The 19,350-nt window shown below is 40.1% G+C and overlaps 1 protein-coding gene across 1 annotated transcript in view; it reads right to left on the minus strand.

Annotated features, from left to right (window-relative positions):
• Positions 1-19,350, minus strand: part of ZFPM2 (zinc finger protein, FOG family member 2) — a 608,205-nt gene that overhangs the window by 430,817 nt on the left and 158,038 nt on the right. The window contains exon 3 of the mRNA XM_006897144.1: positions 18,180-18,281. Within this exon, the coding sequence (XP_006897206.1) occupies positions 18,180-18,281 (102 nt within the window). The remainder of the gene's footprint in view (positions 1-18,179; positions 18,282-19,350) is intronic.

The following is a 19,350-nucleotide window of genomic DNA, read 5'->3' on the forward strand; positions in this document are numbered from 1 at the left end:
GAATTCTATTCATTCACTGTTGCACCCTTCTCCCCGCACAAACACCCCCCTACCCCGCTCCTCTCCTTGAAAAGCAAAAGAAAAACTCCCTCATTGGTACACAATCCCCCCCCCTCGCACCTCCCCAAACCCCACCCCCTACCCCCAAATATAATCCACTCTGCAACCCTCATTACACACTCCTACGATAAAAATAATGCCCTAAAATATAATACTGCGTGACACAAACCAAAAAGTCACTGGCTTGAACTTGTCTTCAGAAGAAGATGCAGCAGTTTATTTATGTTACAGTTACAGCCACAGAAACTGAAGGGGCAGTTGCACTCTTCTATAGGGTTACTATGAGTTAGAACTAAATTGATGGGACGTGGAAAGACCCATGAGAGAGGGAAGAATTACCCACAGTAGAATTTTATGACATCAACATTAATTATCTGCACACAGTGGTGAGTCAAGGCCAGTTTACAGCACGACTCCACTGGGTGCCCAGTCTTTAAAGAAGCAGGTTACTTCCTCTTTATCCATGTCTTAGTTGGTGGATTCGAACTGCTAAGCTTTCAATGAAAAGCCCACCAAGACTCCTTTAATAAAATCTAGTAGGTTTTGTTTCAGTCATTGTAAGGCAATAACGATCTGAAAAATAGATGCCTTATTTCGGTGTGGGGGTGGGGGGGGGTTCTTTGTCAGTGTTTATTTTCATTTACTTTTAAGCCACAGTTAACATTAGGTCACACATCAGTTATATATAACTTATATCACATTCATTTTTATATATTAAAGTATCTGATAACTGCTTTTCATACTACTCTCTATGTACCCTTTATGAAGATGTGTGGCCAATACAAACAGCTGACACCCTGCTACCAAGCCCCAGGTGGCTGTTGGGTACCACTGGTTCAGAATCTACTCATAACTGTCCCTCCAGTGGGTTTTCACAGGCTTTAATCTGCACAAGAGGAGAAGGCCCATCTTTCTCCTGCAGGGCAACTGGTGGATTCAAACCGTGTGCCTGATGATTGACAGTGTAGCTTCTTACCACTAGGCCACTAGAGCTTCCTGATGAAAGGTCAACTGGCTCAAGCAAAGGGCTGGCAATCTGCTTTTGTAAAGTTTGCAACCAAATAATTCCACAGATCTCATTCTACTCTGTAGGACTAAGGCAGCCCTGAAGTCAGAAAAGATTCTGTTACATTTGGGTTTTTCTGCTAAGTTTTTCTTTTACCTTTAAAAGAATGGCTACAATTAGGCAAAATCTGGGTTATATAACAACATATTCTTTTGCTTAAAAACACACTAAAACATTCCATTACGTATTGATCAAAACTTAATCATAAAATAACAATAGCTTCAAGTTCCTAAGTGATGTGTCCTTAAAATAATTTGGTTCGTTCTCCCAGAAAAACCTACTTACAGGACATTCATTTTTGCCACATTGTTTTATAGTCTTCTGTGACTGAATACATCAGGGGTCTCCAAAACAGCTACTTGTGCTTTATAATGAAGGCACTTCTAAACTATAACCATGCACTCAGAGTTGTTGTGGTGGTGACGCACCTTCGAGTCAGACCAATCTATCTCTCACCCTCCAGTGGGTTTTCAGAGACTGTTAATCGTAAGGAAGGAGGATTGTTAATCCTCCTGCAGAGCAGCTGGTGGCCTCGAACCATGTGCCTTTGGGATTGCAGCACAGTTTCTTGTCACGAGGCCACCAGAGCTCCAGTGGTCAAGTACACTCCATCCCACACACTCTGGGCATGCTATCAGGCAGGGCGAGTCCCTGGAGCAAAAATTCTTGCTTGGTGAAGTAAATGGTCAGGGAGAGAAAGGAAGATCCTCAATGAACTAAGTGGAGCCCAAGGCGCAACAATAGCTCAGGCACCAGAGCGGCTATGAAGATGGTGCAGACAGGCAGCGCTTTGATATGCTGTGTGAGAGGCTGCTGTACGTTAGAACCAAGCCGACAACACCAGCAACTGCATTAGGGGCTTTTATGGTTTACCACAAATTTAAAAATAAGCTTTGAAAGTCCCACTAAACATTAAAAGATTTTTCACCCAAGTAAAGCTTTTTTCCTTACAGACTAAAAATAAAGAGTAAGTTCCACACTACTCACAGGAAAAAGGGGCCCCGGCTGAACAACTGGTAAACTGTTGGCTGCTAAAAGTTGGCTTTTCAAGTCTATGGAGGCTCTCTGAAAGAAAGACTTTGTGATCTGACTTCACAAAGATACTACAGCCTCTGTCACATGGGGTTGATGTGACTGAGAATCAATTTGATGATACACAGTAATAGGAGAAAATTATAGATATGTACTTGGGGGTTGTAAATCACACAACAAACACTCCTCTCCTCTCCCCTCTGCTCCTTTCCCTCTCCTCTCCCCTCCCTTCCCTTCCTGTCCCTCTCCCCTTCGCCCCCTCTCCTTCTTTCCCCTCCCCTCCGCTCTCCTCTTCTCCTCTCCCCTTTCCCATCCCTTCCCTCCTTTTGCTGTCAGAACCTACTCATAGTTGAGCTGTCATCAGGTTTTGGAGGATGTAAATCACAAGGGAAAATACTGTCCCTATTTCTCCCACCTACAGAGCCCTTTATAGATATGAACAGCCAAAGCGGCACCACCTTCATGTTAACAGCTCAACCACCTACAGACTACATCACCAGAACTCCTAAAATACGTGTGTATGTGTGTTTGTGATCCCTCGGCCAACTGCCCTTTCTCCTCTGCTACTTTCTACTTGACTATCTTGGCTATAACTGATCAAGTCTCCCTGTCTGTGCTCCCACAAATTACAAATCCTTTCTGTAGCCTTTCTTTTTTTTTTTTACTCTGTGGTAAAAACTGTTAGTAACCCTTCATTTTTACTCCTAATCCTTTAAGAGGTCAAAAATCAGCACACTTCCCAATTCCAAGGAAATCCGTGAGAGCATCAGAACCCTATCTGACTCTCCATCTGAGAAGCATTTACTAAAATGTGTCCCTGTACAAGACAGTAAACACTCCTTTTCTGTGGAGGTCCTATCCTAGTGGGCTCAGCTCCTAAACCGGATCCAGTATCTCCCCTAGGCTTCAGGGCTGGGTCATATAATTCACCCACACAGATCAGTCGTTTTCCTCAGAACATGCCCTACAGCAAGATTAAAGAGTATGACTGGTTCCATGACAAGAGGTACTGATTCAACAGTCTGTGGTGGGCAAATAGTCCTTTCCTTTTCCCCAAAGGTAGGACTTCTCTGGTGGTTTAAACATACCAGTGATCCTCCAAGAGAAAGATGAGTCATCCTTCTTGCTATTTCCAGAAAACCTGCTGGTGGGTCAGCTACAAACAGGTGCAGACTCAGGATATGAATTGGAGTTGAGCTCTCTACCTAACAAAGTATTCCCTAATTTAATGTATGAGGTAGAGTCCTGCATTCCTTAATGTCAACATTCTAAAGTCAAAGTCATTGTCTTTAAGTTGTAACCAACTCACAGCTAATCTACCAGTGGGTTTCCTCCGCTGTAAACTGCACTGGAGAAGACCGCCTATCTTTCTCCCATAGTTGTTGTTGTTATGTGCCATCGAGTCATTTGCGACCCATAGCGACCCTATTGTACAACAGCCCTAAACCCTGCTCTGTCCTGTGCCAATCGCACTGCCTCTGACACACCCATCCCGATTACTCCAGTCACTGAATCAGTCCACCTCATAGAGGGTCTTCCCCTCCTGCGCTGTCCCTCTACTCTACCCAGCATGATGTCCCTCTCCAAAGACCTGTCTCTCCTTGCAACATGTCCAAAGTATATCAGACAAAGCCCCAGAATCCTCGCCTCCAAGGAGCAGCCTGGTTTAACCCTCTATAGGATGAATCTGTTTGTTTTCTTGGCAGTCCATGGTACATTCAATACTCTTCTCCAGCACCACAGCTCAAAGGCGTCAGTTCTCCTTCTGTCCTCCCTAGTCATTGTCCAGCTCTCTGATGCATAACAAGTGACTGTAAAGACCATGGCCTGTATCAGGCACACCTTCGTCTCCAAAGAGACACCGTTGCTCTTGAGTACTTTAGAGAGGTCCCTATAGCAGATGGTAAATTTGAACCAACTGCCTTTGGGTTGGCAGGGCTATTCTTGACTCACTAGACCACCAGAGCTCCCTAAGAGCTCCCATGCCTATGACATGGTCTATGAGATAGGCCATCCAATTATGTGAACAAGATAATCATGTAAATTCTTAATTCACAAGGAATAGTGTTCACTGACAATCTGTCTGTTATTTGATAAACTTTTGTTTCGCTTCTAAATAGGTATTTCTCCTTTGCCTCTTATTACTGCTATCACCAGCACTGCTGGGGAATCACAATGCACTTCACTGCAATTTTTTCTAAGTAGAATTAAACAGAGAGGTAACACTACAACACATAACAGATACACAACACAGGAGACTGGATATTGGTGCCTATGAGTCTAACAATACAGTTAAAAACTTTTATAAAAATATGAAAGTTCACATTAAAGTAATGGCATATATACATGCATACATAAGCCAGTAGAATAAGCTTTTATTATGATATTAAGATATGTAGTACAGGTTGTATATTTTTATAAAAAGTTTTTATATAAGAGCCATTATATGTATGTTTTCACGCAGGGAGCTGTGCACACCGGAAGCTGCTGGGTTCACTATGTAAAGAAAAGCTCTCCATGGCCTGTTCTCCAAACAGGATTTCTGAACTCTATGTACACCCCTATGGAACCACTGACCTCTAAGCAGTCAGTCATTGCCCAAGCAGATGTCATGCAGTGCACAATTGTAAACTAAAAGACACAAAGCTAAAAAACAATAATCAAATCATAAACTACTTAGCAAATCAAAGTTACTATAACATAAAGATTAAAATAATTAACTTTAAAAGAAAAGGCAGAAATGAATTATGTAAAGTTCAAATGTATCACATGAGCAGAATATACCTTCCAATGAAAATAAACTTGGGAGCTAATTGGTAGTTGTTGTTGTTGTTGTTGTTGTTATATGCTGTTGAGCTGCACGCAACTCATAGCGACCCTGTGTACAACAGCTCTGAATTCTGCTCTATCCTGAGCCAATCGTACTGTCTCTGACACACCTCCTCCCATTAACACAGTCACTGAGTCAATCCGACTCATCCAGGGTCTTCCTCTCTTGTGCTGTCCCTATTGTACACAGGCCTGTCATTTCGGAAATAGATGACCAATCCTTCTTCCTAGTCTGTCTTCATTTGAATACAGTAGAGTATGAATAATTGAAATAGGGATACAAACTTCTATGAAGGCATATCCCTAATGTTTAAGATTTGGATGAATAGTAAGTAAAACAAGAGGTCAACGATAACAAACAATTTTATGTCTGAACTATTTCAGAAAATCCAAATCGTTCCATGTTTCATAAAGCTCTCAGGAAACATCTCCTCTGGCTCAGTCCATTTCTTTACTAGTCCCTTTCAATTTCCTTATTTCAGCATCAGTCTCCTTATTTCAACCTCCATATTTCAGCATTTATCTAAACAGTTCATGTGAAAACCATGTGTTTATGCATCTCAGCAGCATTTACTACTGGCCCCACCCCTTTATTCTTAAATGCACCCCATTCTCAGCGGCTCCCTCCCCCCAGGTGCCTCCTCAGGCTCTCTCTATGAAGTGTTTTCTCTACTTTTCTGCCCACGACTGGAGTTCAGGTTTCGTTCTGAACTGTCTTAACCATATTCTCACCTAGATTGTCTAGTCCTGCTCTTCTATTTGTGATCCACTGAGAGCGTGAACAGATGCATCTTTAAGAGTCTATTTTTATTGTCCCTTTGAAAAATGACATCTAATCCATATCGGTCTACTGGTCATTGGCCAGAAGATGCGACCGTCTCCTTTAACTAGATTTACAGCCTTGGAGGCTCTATGGGATAGTTCTACTCTGTCCAATCTTTTCACTCCGAGACTGTACCACTTGGTCGATACCAGGGTTGGTGCTACTTGTGGTGGTTATTATAACTTTGAATCAAGTAAAATAAAAATAAATGATCATAAAGGTGTTTTGTTTCATTTCCTGTTTCAACACTCCAGTTATGAGGATTAATCCTATTTCACGGTATTTTTTTTCAGGCCGCAATGCTGAAACAAAGAAATAAATCAACGCCCATAACCCTTATAACCAAAATGTTCAGCAAATAAGTCTTAATGAAAGAGGTACAGAAGAAATGGCAAAAAAGCTTTGGGTATGTCAGTTCTTCTTAACTGGTAGTGGCTCATTAGAATGCCCTCTTGAGAAAAGTTTTAAGTTGACTCTGGTCATCTAGTGATAAGAAGCTGTGTTGTCAACCCAGATGCAGGTGGTTCAAATCCACCAGCTGCTCTGCAGAAGACAGTCACTCTCCTCTAGTGTGATCTACTGCCTCTACAAATGCACTGGAGTCAGCTGTGAGTCTACTCGAGCTCAACAACAAAGGCTCAGCGATGGAGCTCTGGTGTCCTAGACCACAGAGAACTGCACTGTTAAACCAAAGGCCACTCCACTCTGACAGTTGGAATCCCCCCATGGCTCTGCAGGAAAAAGACAGGCAATCTCATCCCTTGCCATTTATAGCCTTGAAAACCCAATGTAAGGCCAGCTATGAAGTGGTTCTGACTTGGCAGCAATGAATTTTGAAAAATCCCTTAGCGAAAGAGCTCTGGGGGCAGGCCCGAAGGGAGAAGTGCTTCTAGCCTAAAAGTCACACATCTGTGATGATCCCAACTACCAGCAATTCCGGGGGGAATTATGGACAATTTTCCCCTTTGGCCTTTATGACCTTTTAAAACTTGGAGGGTCAGCTAGAAATCAGTTCCAATTCAAGCACAAGGAGTCTGAGGCTTGTTTTGTTCTGTAGCTTTCTGAGGAAGGGCAAAGTACAAATCCTAGTATTGGTTACCTGGGGGTTCATATTTAGTCATGTATCAAAATCACCAAAGAATGCAACTCTATTTAAAAGCAGCATTATAAAAATTCACCTACAGTATACCAAAAGCACATTCCATTACCAAACTTACAGCTGACTTAAAGGAGGGTAGAGACTTTTTCTCTGTGTATGAGCCCACTGACTGGGGTTCGCCAATGTACTTTCCTGCACAGATCACATTCATCTACCATTTCTAGTTCACTTCCTTAGAATGGAACAAAAATTTAAAAGTATCTGTCAAGCCATTTCTAAGCCATAGTAGAGTTTCTATACTTTTCCTCAATTTTAAAAATGCATTGTCCACTTTGGACAGGTCCTTGGGAGACATCAATCCTTGGAAGACACTATGCTTAGCAGAGTGTGATGAAAAAAAGACGACTTTTGGTGACATGGAGAGATACAGTGGCTGGAAATGTTTAAAATTTGTTTTATGGGCTCTGGATATGTCATCAAGAGGGCATTATGCTTGGAAAAGGGTCAGAAGAAAACAAAAAGATTTCCAATGACATGCATCAAAACTGTGGCTGTGAGAGGGGGTGCAAACATGGCAATGATTGTGAGGCTGAACCAGGGCCAGTGATGTTCCATCCTGTTGTACATGTGGTTGCTATGAGCTGGAATATACTCGATGGAACGTAACAACAAAGGGTTTTTGTGAGGTTCATCTAGCTAGCCTCTCCAAAGGATCTGACAGAGATTCCAGAGAAACAATCTCTCTTTGGAACCATATACACCATTAGTTTATATAATCTGTTGTTGTTATGTGCCGTCGAGGCACTTGCGACTCATAGCAACCCTATGTACAACAGCCCTAAACTCCGCTCTGTCCTGTGCCAATCGCACTGTCTCTGACACTCCCATCCCAATTATCCCAGTCACTGAATCAATCCACCTCATAGAGGGCCTTCCTCTCCTGCGCTGTCCCTCCACCCTCCCAAGCATGATGTCCCTCTCCAAGGACCGGTCTCTCCTCACAACATGTCCAAAGTATGTTAGACGGAGCTTCGGAATCCTTGCCTCCAAGGAGCCACCCGGTTTAACCCTTTCCAGGACAAATCTGTTTGTTTTCCTAGCAGTCCATAGTATTCTCAATACTCTTCTCCAGCACCACAGCTCAAAGGCATCAATTCTCCTTCTATCCTCCTTGGTCATTGTTCAACTCTCTGATACATAACAAGTGATTGCGAAGACCATGGCCTGTATCAGACGCACCTTAGTCTCCAGAGAGACACCATTGCTCTTCAGCACTTTGGAGCGGTCCCTAACAGCAGACTTTCCCATGGCAATATGCCTTTTAATTTCCTGGCTGCTGGTGCCAAGACTGTTGACTACGGAGTCAAGCAAACTAAAGCTGTGTACAATCTCAATCTCCTCACCATCCATCCTGATGCTGCCAATTGGTCCAGTGGTGAGACTTAAAATAATTTCAAAGTTACAATAAGAGGAATAACTGCTAAGGACACATGTGGCTGTCAAATGACTCTTGTGTAACGTGATTTGTAAATTTTAAAGAAGGGATTAACACTATTTCAGTTAAGGAAACATCTATTATAAATGGTTGTTGATTATTGATTGATTTTGACTGGGGGACAATGTACAGGAAGCATGTGCTATGATACCTTTTACAGAGATCATGATATTTTTACCAAATCTGCCAGTGCATTCATATTCTAGAAGTATATTTGATGAAGTCACTCTAAGGCAAGATCTAAAATTAATCTTGAATTTATTTTCCTTTACCTTGAATTTCTACATTAAACTTATACAAACAAATTACATGTTCGTAAATTTTAAAACATGCTGTTAACTAAATATCCAAAATTTCCATCTTTGCACTGTTGAAGTGGTATACAAAATTGTTGTTATGTGCCGTGAGTCTCCTGCAAGTTATAGCAACCCTATGTACAACAGCCCTAAACCCCACTCTATCCTGTGCCAATCTTATTGTCTCTGACACACCTGCCCCCACACTCCAGTCACTGAATCAATCCACCTCATCATCGAGGGTCTTCTCTTGCACTGCTGTCTCTACATCCTCCCAAAAATGACGTCCCTCTCCAAGGATTGACCCCACCTTGCAACATGTCCAAAATATGTTCAACGAGGCCTCAGAATACTTGCCTCCATGGAGCAGCCTGGTCTCACCCTCTCTAGGATGAACTTGTTTGTTCTTCTAGCAGTCCATGGTCTAGTCAATACTCTTCTCCTGCATCACAGCTCAAAAGCATCAATTCTCCTTCTATCATTCCTAGCCAATTTCCAGCTTTCTGACGCATAGTAAGTAACTGTAAAGACTATGGATATAACAGCAATAATAATTATTTCTAAAGAAAACGCTTTTCTTTAGAAAGCTCTGGCCTAGTGGTAAGAATATACACTGCAATCTCGAAAGTACGTGGTTCAAATTCACCAGTGCTTTGCAGGAGAAGGATGAGCAATCTCCTCCCATGTGATTACTGCCTCTGAAAATCTGCTGGAATGTCACCTATAGGTAGGTTCTGACTCTACGGCATGTAATAATACAACAATAAAGGCTTTCTTTTACACAAACCTTTATGGCACAAAGAACATAAGCATCTTGTTAAACAGAGTCCTAAGTAATTTGCCTCTAATGTATACTTCTTTTTTTTTTCTTGGAAGGAGGTAGGGACAATGTGCTTACTTTATGTGTTTCTTAATTCCATCCAAGAGTGCAGACTGGAGTAAGAAAGTAAGATAAAGAAAACTTTTCCTTCTGTTTATGTGCCATTCTATCTTACAAAGAGTAAGGCTTTCATCTTTTAATCCGATATCCACTTAACTACATTACAGAAGATTTATTTTGACACTTTGTTTCATAAAGGGCTCAGAAGTCTGTTGCAATTTCTGACACTTTGTTAAAATGTTTTTCTGACCCCTATAAACACACACATTCATGAGCACACACATACACACACACCCGCATGCACACTCACACACACACACTCCTCTCTGCCTCATTTTCATATGGACACAAAGCAATGGGATAAAATGATGGTTCATTATAGTGGTACAGAGCTCTTATCTTCATCCAGCAAGAGTCATTTCCTTCCAAAGATTGAAATGCAAATGTGAAAATTAATGATAACTGCATTATCTGATAGCAGAGATAATACCAATTCACTGTCAGAGTAATACACAGTCATTCTACGATTTCCTCTGCTTCTCACAATATTCTTCTTACTGTCAGACTATATCTATGGTTAACTATGTTTCATAGGTTTCTGTTAATTTACTTCAAATGGCATTTCCCAGATCTTATATCTACCACATTTTTCCAATCAAAAAGGAAACGAAATCAGAACTGTAATCTCTAAGCCCTTCTTTGGATTAGTAAAGAGTGTAAAAAAAAAAAAAAGAAGAAGAAAGAAAAAGAGAAAATAAAAGAAAAAACCTGCATCATTAGTGTGTGCTCAGTGGTCTTCAGGCTCCCACTGCATTTTGTACACCACTTTTCCCGGTTATTTAAGGCACAAAGCAGAAATGATCCGAAGATCGTTGGCATGCCTCCGTAACATCAGACAGCAAAGCCATGAGGCAATTTATGTGCAGATTTTTTTTCTAGCTCAGTTTTAGTACAGATGCAACAAGTATGCACAGAGCACTTTATGTTAAATATGTGTTCTAGAAAACGTCCTTTAAATTTCTGTACATTGTGATTTCTTTAAACTAAATTGTGTCAAGTTAGTAGAACACAATAATATTGTTGTGGTTGTTGTTATGTGCCATCGAGCCACCTGCAGGCTGGGTTTAGAAGAGGCAGATAATACTGTGTTTAGAAGAACGGCTGGCTTTGGATTGCAGTGTTGGTGAAGGAGGGTGAGTATGCACCATGCACTGCACTGACTGTGGAGCAAAACAAGCTCTCCTGGAAGAAGCGCATTCAGAACACTTCTAGGAGGTCAGGATGGAAAGATATCATCTCACATCCTTTGGGCCTGTTATCAGGAGGAGCCAGTCTCAGGGAAAGAACATCACACTTGGAAAAGTAGAGAGACAACCCAAAAGGAAAAGAAAATAAAGGAAAGAATCCTTCACAAGCTGGACTGGAGAGGGGCTGCAACAACGGGTTCAAGTGCAGCAGCTGGAATGAAGATGTCAGAGGACTGACGTGCATTGCACACAAGGTGGGGAAGTAGCAGAAGGCACCTAGGAATGTGAATGGAGAACAGTGATTGTTACACAGCCAAACAGCGGTTACAATCAGTTCATCATACACATGTTTACTGAGACTTCATCATATGAAATGAGTCAGACTTTATCATATGAAAGGAGTCCTGGAGGTCCAGTAGCTAAGGATTCAACTGTTAACCAAAAGGGCAGAAGTTCAACACCACCAGCCACCTCCTGAGTAAGCAGTCTGCATCTGCAAAGATTTAAGTCCTGGGAATCTTCTGAGGTAGCTCTATTCTGTCCCACAGTGGTTCTGAAGGTAATGAGTCCTCATGTGCAGGACACCACAGGAATCAATTCTGTTCCTGCATTTCCTTTCACTGGGAGTTATAGTCACTTAATTCCTTTACAAAGTACCGGTTTATGCAACTGGTGTCAACAAAGTCCGCCACGATCATTTGCCCACCACACTTTGGTAGTTGTCACAGTATTGCTATCACATACTGAATAGATGGAAGTGTAATGCAAACGTAACTTAAAAACCTAGGGAAAAGCAAGAATACTGTTTGACTTCTCTTACGGTAATGGTCCCTTTGCTGAAACTGTAGTATCTCAAGAGGTATGCCAGCAATATGGCTAAAACTAAGAAAACATACTGCTTTCAAGTACATTCTCACTCAGAGTGACCCTACAGAACAGAGTTGAACTGTTTCAAGGGGTTTCCAAGAATGTGATCTTTATAAACACAGATTGCTAGAACCTCCTGTGGAAGGACTGGTAGGCTGTAGCTAGTGCCCTTTTCATGTTGGTAACCAAGTAGTCAAGCATTGAGCCACCAGGGCTTTCATTCTGTCTACTAAAGTATTACAGTCAGAATGATAGTAAAATAATACTCAGAGGTACTTATTACGCACTTAGGATGCTCTGTGTGCCTCCTTTTACATGATCTTGTTGCTGCTGGAGCTGCTGTTGTTGTCAGGTGTCACTGAGCCAACTGCAACTCACAGCAACCCTTTGAACAATAGATCTGAGTGACACCCTATCCTGTGCCATCCTCACAATCTCCGTCCTGCTCAAACCCATGGTAGCAATCCATCTCATTGTCTTTCTCTCCTCAGCTGCCCCTTTGCCTTTCGCAGAATGACATCTCTCTCCAGAAACCAGTTCTTCTTGAAAATATGTGGAAAGGAAAAGAGATGAAGTTTCCCAATCGAGAAGAGGTGCTCTGATCACACTTCCTTTAAGACAGATTTGCTTGTTCTTCTGGAAGTCCAAAGCATATCCAATACTCTTCACCAATATCACAATTCAAAGATATCTTCTGTCATCTTCATTCACTGCCCGACCTTCAGATGCACAGGAAACAAGTGGTAACACCATGGCTATGATTGTGGTTTTTAAATAGGCACTCTAGATCTTTAACTTTGGAGTTGTCCAGGACAGATCTCCCCAATGCAACATGGCTTTAGTTTCTTCACTGCTGCTACCGAGAGTATTGACTATAGGTCCAAGTAAAGGGAAATCTTCAACAATTTCAATCTTTTCACCATTTATCATGAGGCTCCCTCTTGGTTCAGGGGTGAGGATGTCATGGAAAATTTTATTAATGAAGAAATTATTATAATTAACTTAGTTTTATAAATAAGGAACCTCAGGTCTTGGAGAGTTAAATAATTTTATCAAGGTGACCCAGAAGTCCAAGGCCCAATTTACAAACATAAGACAAGTTCTTCTTCACTACTTCACTACTCCAAAGGAATTCACTTCTGATAAAAACTCAGATTTCCATTTCTTAATGAAGGAGCACATTAAACTGTTCTATTATGGTAAATACAAGAAGATTCTTAGCTTATTAATTCATCAAGTAATCACTGCAGTGTGTGATGCCTCACTTAGTTTTCATTGAAATATATAAAATTAAAATATTAAAACATATGAAATAAAATATAGCTGTTTATCTTGAAAATGTATGTAAAGATTTGAATTATTATCTCTAAAATTTTTTAATACACACACACACATATATACACACACGCATGTACTCCTCACTTGCTGACCATACCATTATCCAACATTTCTCATTTAAAATTCACTTGCATTCACTACCATTTAGTGGATTCTTACTCAATGTCCCTTTCTTGAGTTTCCAAAGCTGTAAGTATTAGGAGGGGGACACTTCTCACCTTCCTTCTGCACAGGCACTGCAGGTTCCTCTACGGAGGTGCACTACTGTTTGGCAGGCAACACAGTATGTGACAACTCTGAAAACTTCTCAGGAGTAAGCACTGAAGGTTGGGTCTCACACCAGGCTCTGGCCAGGCCTAGGCAACCTCATCTCTCTACCTAGAACAATAAACTGGTCCAAGCCACATGAGGGACAGAAACCAACCACCAAAAGGACATTTTCTCCCATTCACCCTGGAGTTGTAGTCTGGTCATGAAGGCTGCAGGTGAAAAAGCATGATGGAACAAGGCAGCAGAGGGCAAAGAGAGGCTGGTCAAGGACTCAAAGTTGGCAGGAAGCTAAGCAGGGAAAGACGGGAAGAGAGAGAGAGAGGAAGGAGGGTCATGAGAGCTGGAGCAGATGGGGGATGAGCAGGGCCTCCACACAGGGCTGGCTGGGCGAGGTGACACACAGAGAAGGGTCCTCAACCAGAGAAAGAGGTAGCAGGAGTTGGATCCCCACACAGGACAGGCAGTAGGACGGCAACTGGTATCAGATAACACAAACACCACTCATACCCTGACAAGCTCTGCAATGATGGAGCAGAAAATTAAGTGCACTATACACATGCCAGGAAATGTCCAAGGCATCCAAGAGGCATGGATGACAAGGGCAGGCACATGATACTGGTGCTGATGCTGAGGCTTGAGGCCCAGTCCCCGACTAATGTTCATTTTACATTCTATATGATGGTTCTCTGGAACCTAATAATTTCAATAAATGAGGAGTGGGTGTACTTCTTTTCACTTTTGAGTAAAATGATCTATTCCTTTCTTAAGTCTCTTGAAAATTTCAAATATAGCTTCTATAAACACATTAGGAAGGCTTGGTTAATTTAGTAATGTTGTTAGGTGCCATCGAGCTGTAGATGACTCACAGAGACCCTATGAACTGAAGACCTGAACACCTGTATAACTTTCATCGTTTCTCCACATTCATAAAGTTTCTGGAGGCAAATTATTTCAGAAGTGGATGCCACCATTGTTCATAGGGTCATTTATAAGTCATGCTCAACTCGATGGTACCCACCAACATCAACAATTCTCAAGCATGTATTTTTAATAAAGGAAGGTAAACAACTAACATATTTATCATTGATGTATGTAATTTATGACTTTTCAAATGCTTGCTAGAAACAGATGACAGATAGATAATAATTCAACTGTAGCCTGTCCTCCAAGTTTTCTTCTGAATATATGTATATTAGTTACTTGGAGTGGAATTAAAAATTACAGATGGACCACTGAAAGTGTTTCGAAAACTTTTTTCAGTGATAGAGCAATGGATGTATATGCTATTTTCAAAACAAGGTCTCTATGCTCAAACTGTGGGTGTGTCTAAGAGAACAGGGTTCAAAATACGTGGCAAAATTCTGTCCTAGTGCCGGGCTAGTCACTAATACACAGCACACAGCTTTCCCTCCCACGCTCTGTGCTAGATACTTGCAGATAGTATGTCTTTCAAAGTTTGTCCTCAGAAAGATGTTTCAAGATAGCTATTATTTTATTTTTTAAAATAAGGAGGGGAGGCCTCGTCTGCCTGATCTTTGCCCATGATTTAGAGGTACATGAACTCAAACACAGATCTGATTCTACAATTCCCTCTGTAGTTTACACTACAGGTCACCTTCATGGAGAAGACACAATTAACTTCTGTCCCAGGGAGGGCTACGAAGGCTGGGCTATAAAATGTAAGGATAAAGTGAGGGAGAGAAATGACATAAGGAGAGATAGTGGATCACTTTTGATTCCATCGCTGGACTTTCCTTACCACTCTCATAAACATGAGTGTTCCACGGCTGCAAAACAAATATTTATTGAATAATTAAACGCATAAGGATATTTGTAAATTGAAGAATTCATGCAACTTAGGAAGTTGACAAAAGAAAAGCAACAGTGCTTATTTTTATTTTAAAAAAAGGCAGAAAGGATACAAATAAGATAGAGACAAAAAGGAAAAAATACCACATAATAAGTTTTATATAAATTGAGGTTTCAAACAATGAATTTTCTGGGCGCTATTCTGTAAAGCACAAAAGACGATGACATGCTAAAAAGAGTTGGATGAGATACTGAACTCAGAAGTACTATCTTTCACTTCTACTGAAAAGTCAAACTTACTCAGTGTTTGTTAAACTTTCCAGTCAAACAGTGAAAGGAGTCATAGGAACTTGATAAATATTTAAATGAGCATCAAGAACATGTTTAAACATTTAAGAGTTTTACCATGGAAATGTTGACAAATGTCCGTTAATTCTCCTAAAGACTGCCTGGGTTCCACGTAATCAGAAGCTAACAGAGGTGTGAGCAACTGTGATTACCACATACATTTTTAAGCTGAATAACAAATTCTGGCATCTGTGTTGGACAGAAAGAGAACAACACTCAGGAGTTGTTTCACTGTTGAACTGAGCCATCAAGAAAGGTGGTGAGGGGAAAAAACAGGTTGTGAAGCTGCCATCGATCAAATTCTTTCACAGATCATTCCTGATCCATCATAAATGGTGTCAGGTCACCATTCCAAATTCTTGTTCTGATTCTACTTTTTTTTAAAAGTTGTTGATCTTACAGTAACAGTCAGGACTCTGTGGAAGGGTGGCTCATTACCTCATGTCTCAAACAATAGCTTGTGGTTAAGAGGTTTCATGTTATACAACCTGAGCCTCTGTTGCTATCAGATGCGCTACAGGGCCTTAAGAAGTCAAAGGAGAACAAATTCTGCTTCAAGACGCAACAACTTCAAAACCGTAATTACCACCAAAAGCGATACATAGAGAAGATCTGACTGGATCTCTCAAATGTCCTAAGATATTAACACTATTTTCTACATTTCACAATAGAGGATCTAGGAAGAAAGGCATAAAGCAACCTGCAAAAAAATCCTCCAATAAATAAGTGCAAAATTAGAATGTGAACCCAAACAGTTGGAAGCAAGAGCCCATTATATTCTATAATATTTTCAAACTGTCACTAAAGGCAATGCTGCCTTCTCCCCTTCATCCCATCAGAAAGTACAAAGGCTATTTGGCAGCTAACAAAAAACTGGTGAAAATCCAGAAGCAACTGCTATTTGTGCATCTATAAAGGCAAAAATATGTCTTCCTACTTTTCTCTGAAGAAATCAAGTCTGCCTTAAAAAAGGAAAAATCACCCAATATATATTCCCTTGACATATATGAACTTTCTGCATTCAAGGGACATCCAAAATATTAAAACCTACAATTTGGCTCTTTATTTGCAGAGAAAAATGTGTAACTGACTTGAGAAGGATCAAAAGAAGGGTTTGCTCAAAGATTTCTCTAACTCAGAGACAGATATTTCTAGTTTAAGGTTTTTATAAAGTCACATGCCAGAATGTAAACATTTTTGTCATCAATATCAACTGAATAAAATATTCATTAAATTAGATGAGTAAGAGAAATTTAATTCAAAAGTGAAAAATCTCATCTTGAAGGCCAACATCATTCTCTTTTCCTTCTTTGTAATAGTTCATAATGCCAACTATATTTCTAAAAAATTCTTCCCGAAGAAATGGCATTGGATGTGCAGCCATGTGTTAATATTTCATCACCTCTGGCTTTACTTACTTATTCTCAAGTCACTGGCAGAGCTTTCAGCCCGACTTGAAGAGAGGAAAACTTGCCTACACCCTCAAATTTGCCAGATGAGATTAAACGATAATACCTTTTTGGAAAAGCAGCATTTTCAAAAGGCCATCCACTCTAATTTTAAAGAAAGAATCCTCTAAATAGAATACATATTTACATGTACAAGTAAACCCTTTCCCACAGTAAGGAGACAGAACACTTGCAATAAGGTGGAAATGTCAAAAGGTGTATGTATATTTTTTCCCCTCCAACTCTTAAAGAGTGTTATAATAATAATACTTTAAATACATTTCATCCAAAATCATGTGTAACATTGTGCTATAGTACACAGAATACAAACATTTGTGTGTATCATGAATAACATTAGAAGTGACATCATAATAATCAGATATACTGTATCTTCATTTTTGTTTGCATTATATTTTCCAGCTGCTGGTTTCAGAAAATTACCATTGGAGTTCCTCTCCTCTTCACGCACAGCAGAGAGCAATTTGCAAAGTCATGCAAGGGTGAAAATGTGATTGAAATATAGGGATCTTTCTTAATGAAAAATGTTACTGCATTGGAAATTATGGCTTAAATTCTTTCAAAACTCGCTTCTCTCCTGAAGTCCTATGACACAATGGTCTCCTCTTATATATACAGCATCAGTTGTAAATTATTTGGCAGCACATGTAAAGTTTATTTTCCACGGTTTCTACAAACTTATGAACATAAAATTATACTAGGGCTTTGGAGAATTTTGATCACCCTTTTTAACACAATGATAAAATGGCAAGATGTCTTGAAAGCAAATTTAATTTTTATTCATGAAAATGTTTAAAACTGCTGCCAAAACCATAAAAGGAATGTAGCTTTTGGTGTGTTCAAAACTTCCAAAAAGACACTGAGGTTAATCTAATGATTTACATTATACTTGACAAAAAAAATGATAGTTAAGTACTAACTGTTTTCTTCTTGTTTATAAGCCTTGAAATTGTACCCACTTTGACCTTGGATGTAGCTCTAAGAGATTTCAAGTCAAAAACAGAGGAAGCAGAATTCCCTAATACTTATACCTCGGTTGGTATGAAAAATAAACAAGGATGGGGACTTTAAATTGTAACACCTTGGTAAATAGTGTTACTTAAAGTCTCAAGTACATGGTGCACATGTGCAAGCACGCACCAATAAGTCAGAGCTCAAAGACTGTACATTTGACAACTTAAAGTTGGACAACGCCCATGTGAGTTGCTGCCGGCAGCTAGAGATGGTTGTATTCTCTTATTTTCTCTGTCTTACCTGGTCCGTCCCAGTCCTCAGTCTCAATTCCAGGCTGACCTGGCTTCTCCAATTGTGTGTCTCCATCTGATTCTGCCATCTCCTGCATTCCTTCATCATCACCTGGAAAAACACCAACGCAGAGAGAAAGAAATGATTGAAGCTCCCTGGCATTCAGTCTTCGTAGAGGAAAGCCCTGACAACATGTCTAATCATATGTTTGTTACATATATTATGATTGGACTGATACATTTCAATGACTTATCAGTTTTACACCTACTTGTGGCTTTATAATTATGAAAATCCACTTTTAGCTATAAGCACATTTTAAAAAGTGAACCCTATGAGCAATGAAGAACATTTCCACACAGATTTTGTCATTTGGAGTTACTGCAATATATAAATGTAAAAAGAAAATTATATTGGAAACTTTTTTATTGCTTCTTGTTCAGAAATATACTACAAATCTAATAATGCTAACTTTAATGCTGAAATTCAATTTTAAAACAAAAGCAGTAGTCTTTCCCTGATGTATCCAACAGCCTTCCTGCATGCTCCACAGAGATACTAATATAGCTCTTGTATTTCAATTTTTATATGATTCGGGGGGAGAAGGACTTTTAAAAGTCTTTCATAATAACATAGAAAATTTTTTAAAAGTCTTAGGAAACCATTATGATGATGATGATGATGATGATGATGATGATGATGATGACGATGATGATGTTATTGCTACTGTATGAAATCAAGCCAGAACCAATTAATAGCTGACCTATAGGTTTTGAGAGGGTGCAAATCATATGGGAGGAAATTGCCTATCCTTCTCCCCTGGAGCTAATGGTAGATTTGAACCATGTGCCTTTGGGAGTATAGCACAGCTTCTTATCAGCCAATAGAGTTCCCTGAAAGGTCATTAAAAACTAAAAAAAAAATTTTTTTTTAATCCAACAAATAAGAAAAAAAAAAACAAAAAACAAGCCAAGCACAATCCTTTCATTGCTGTCAAGTTGTAACAAACTCATAGGTAGACACCCAGCAAATTATTAGAGACTATAAATTGCATGGAACGAGACTGCTTGTTTTTCTCCTATAGAGCTACTGACGGAGTCAAACTACCAGAGTAGTGTGATCGCAGGATTAGCAGTGCAACTCCCTCTGCACTACACCACCAGAGCTCCCTATAACGGGAATG

This window comes from Elephantulus edwardii, unplaced genomic scaffold (genome assembly GCF_000299155.1).
Source record: "Elephantulus edwardii isolate Elephantulus edwardi_28Jun2011 unplaced genomic scaffold, EleEdw1.0 scaffold00202, whole genome shotgun sequence".
Classification (NCBI taxonomy): Eukaryota; Metazoa; Chordata; class Mammalia; order Macroscelidea; family Macroscelididae; genus Elephantulus; species Elephantulus edwardii.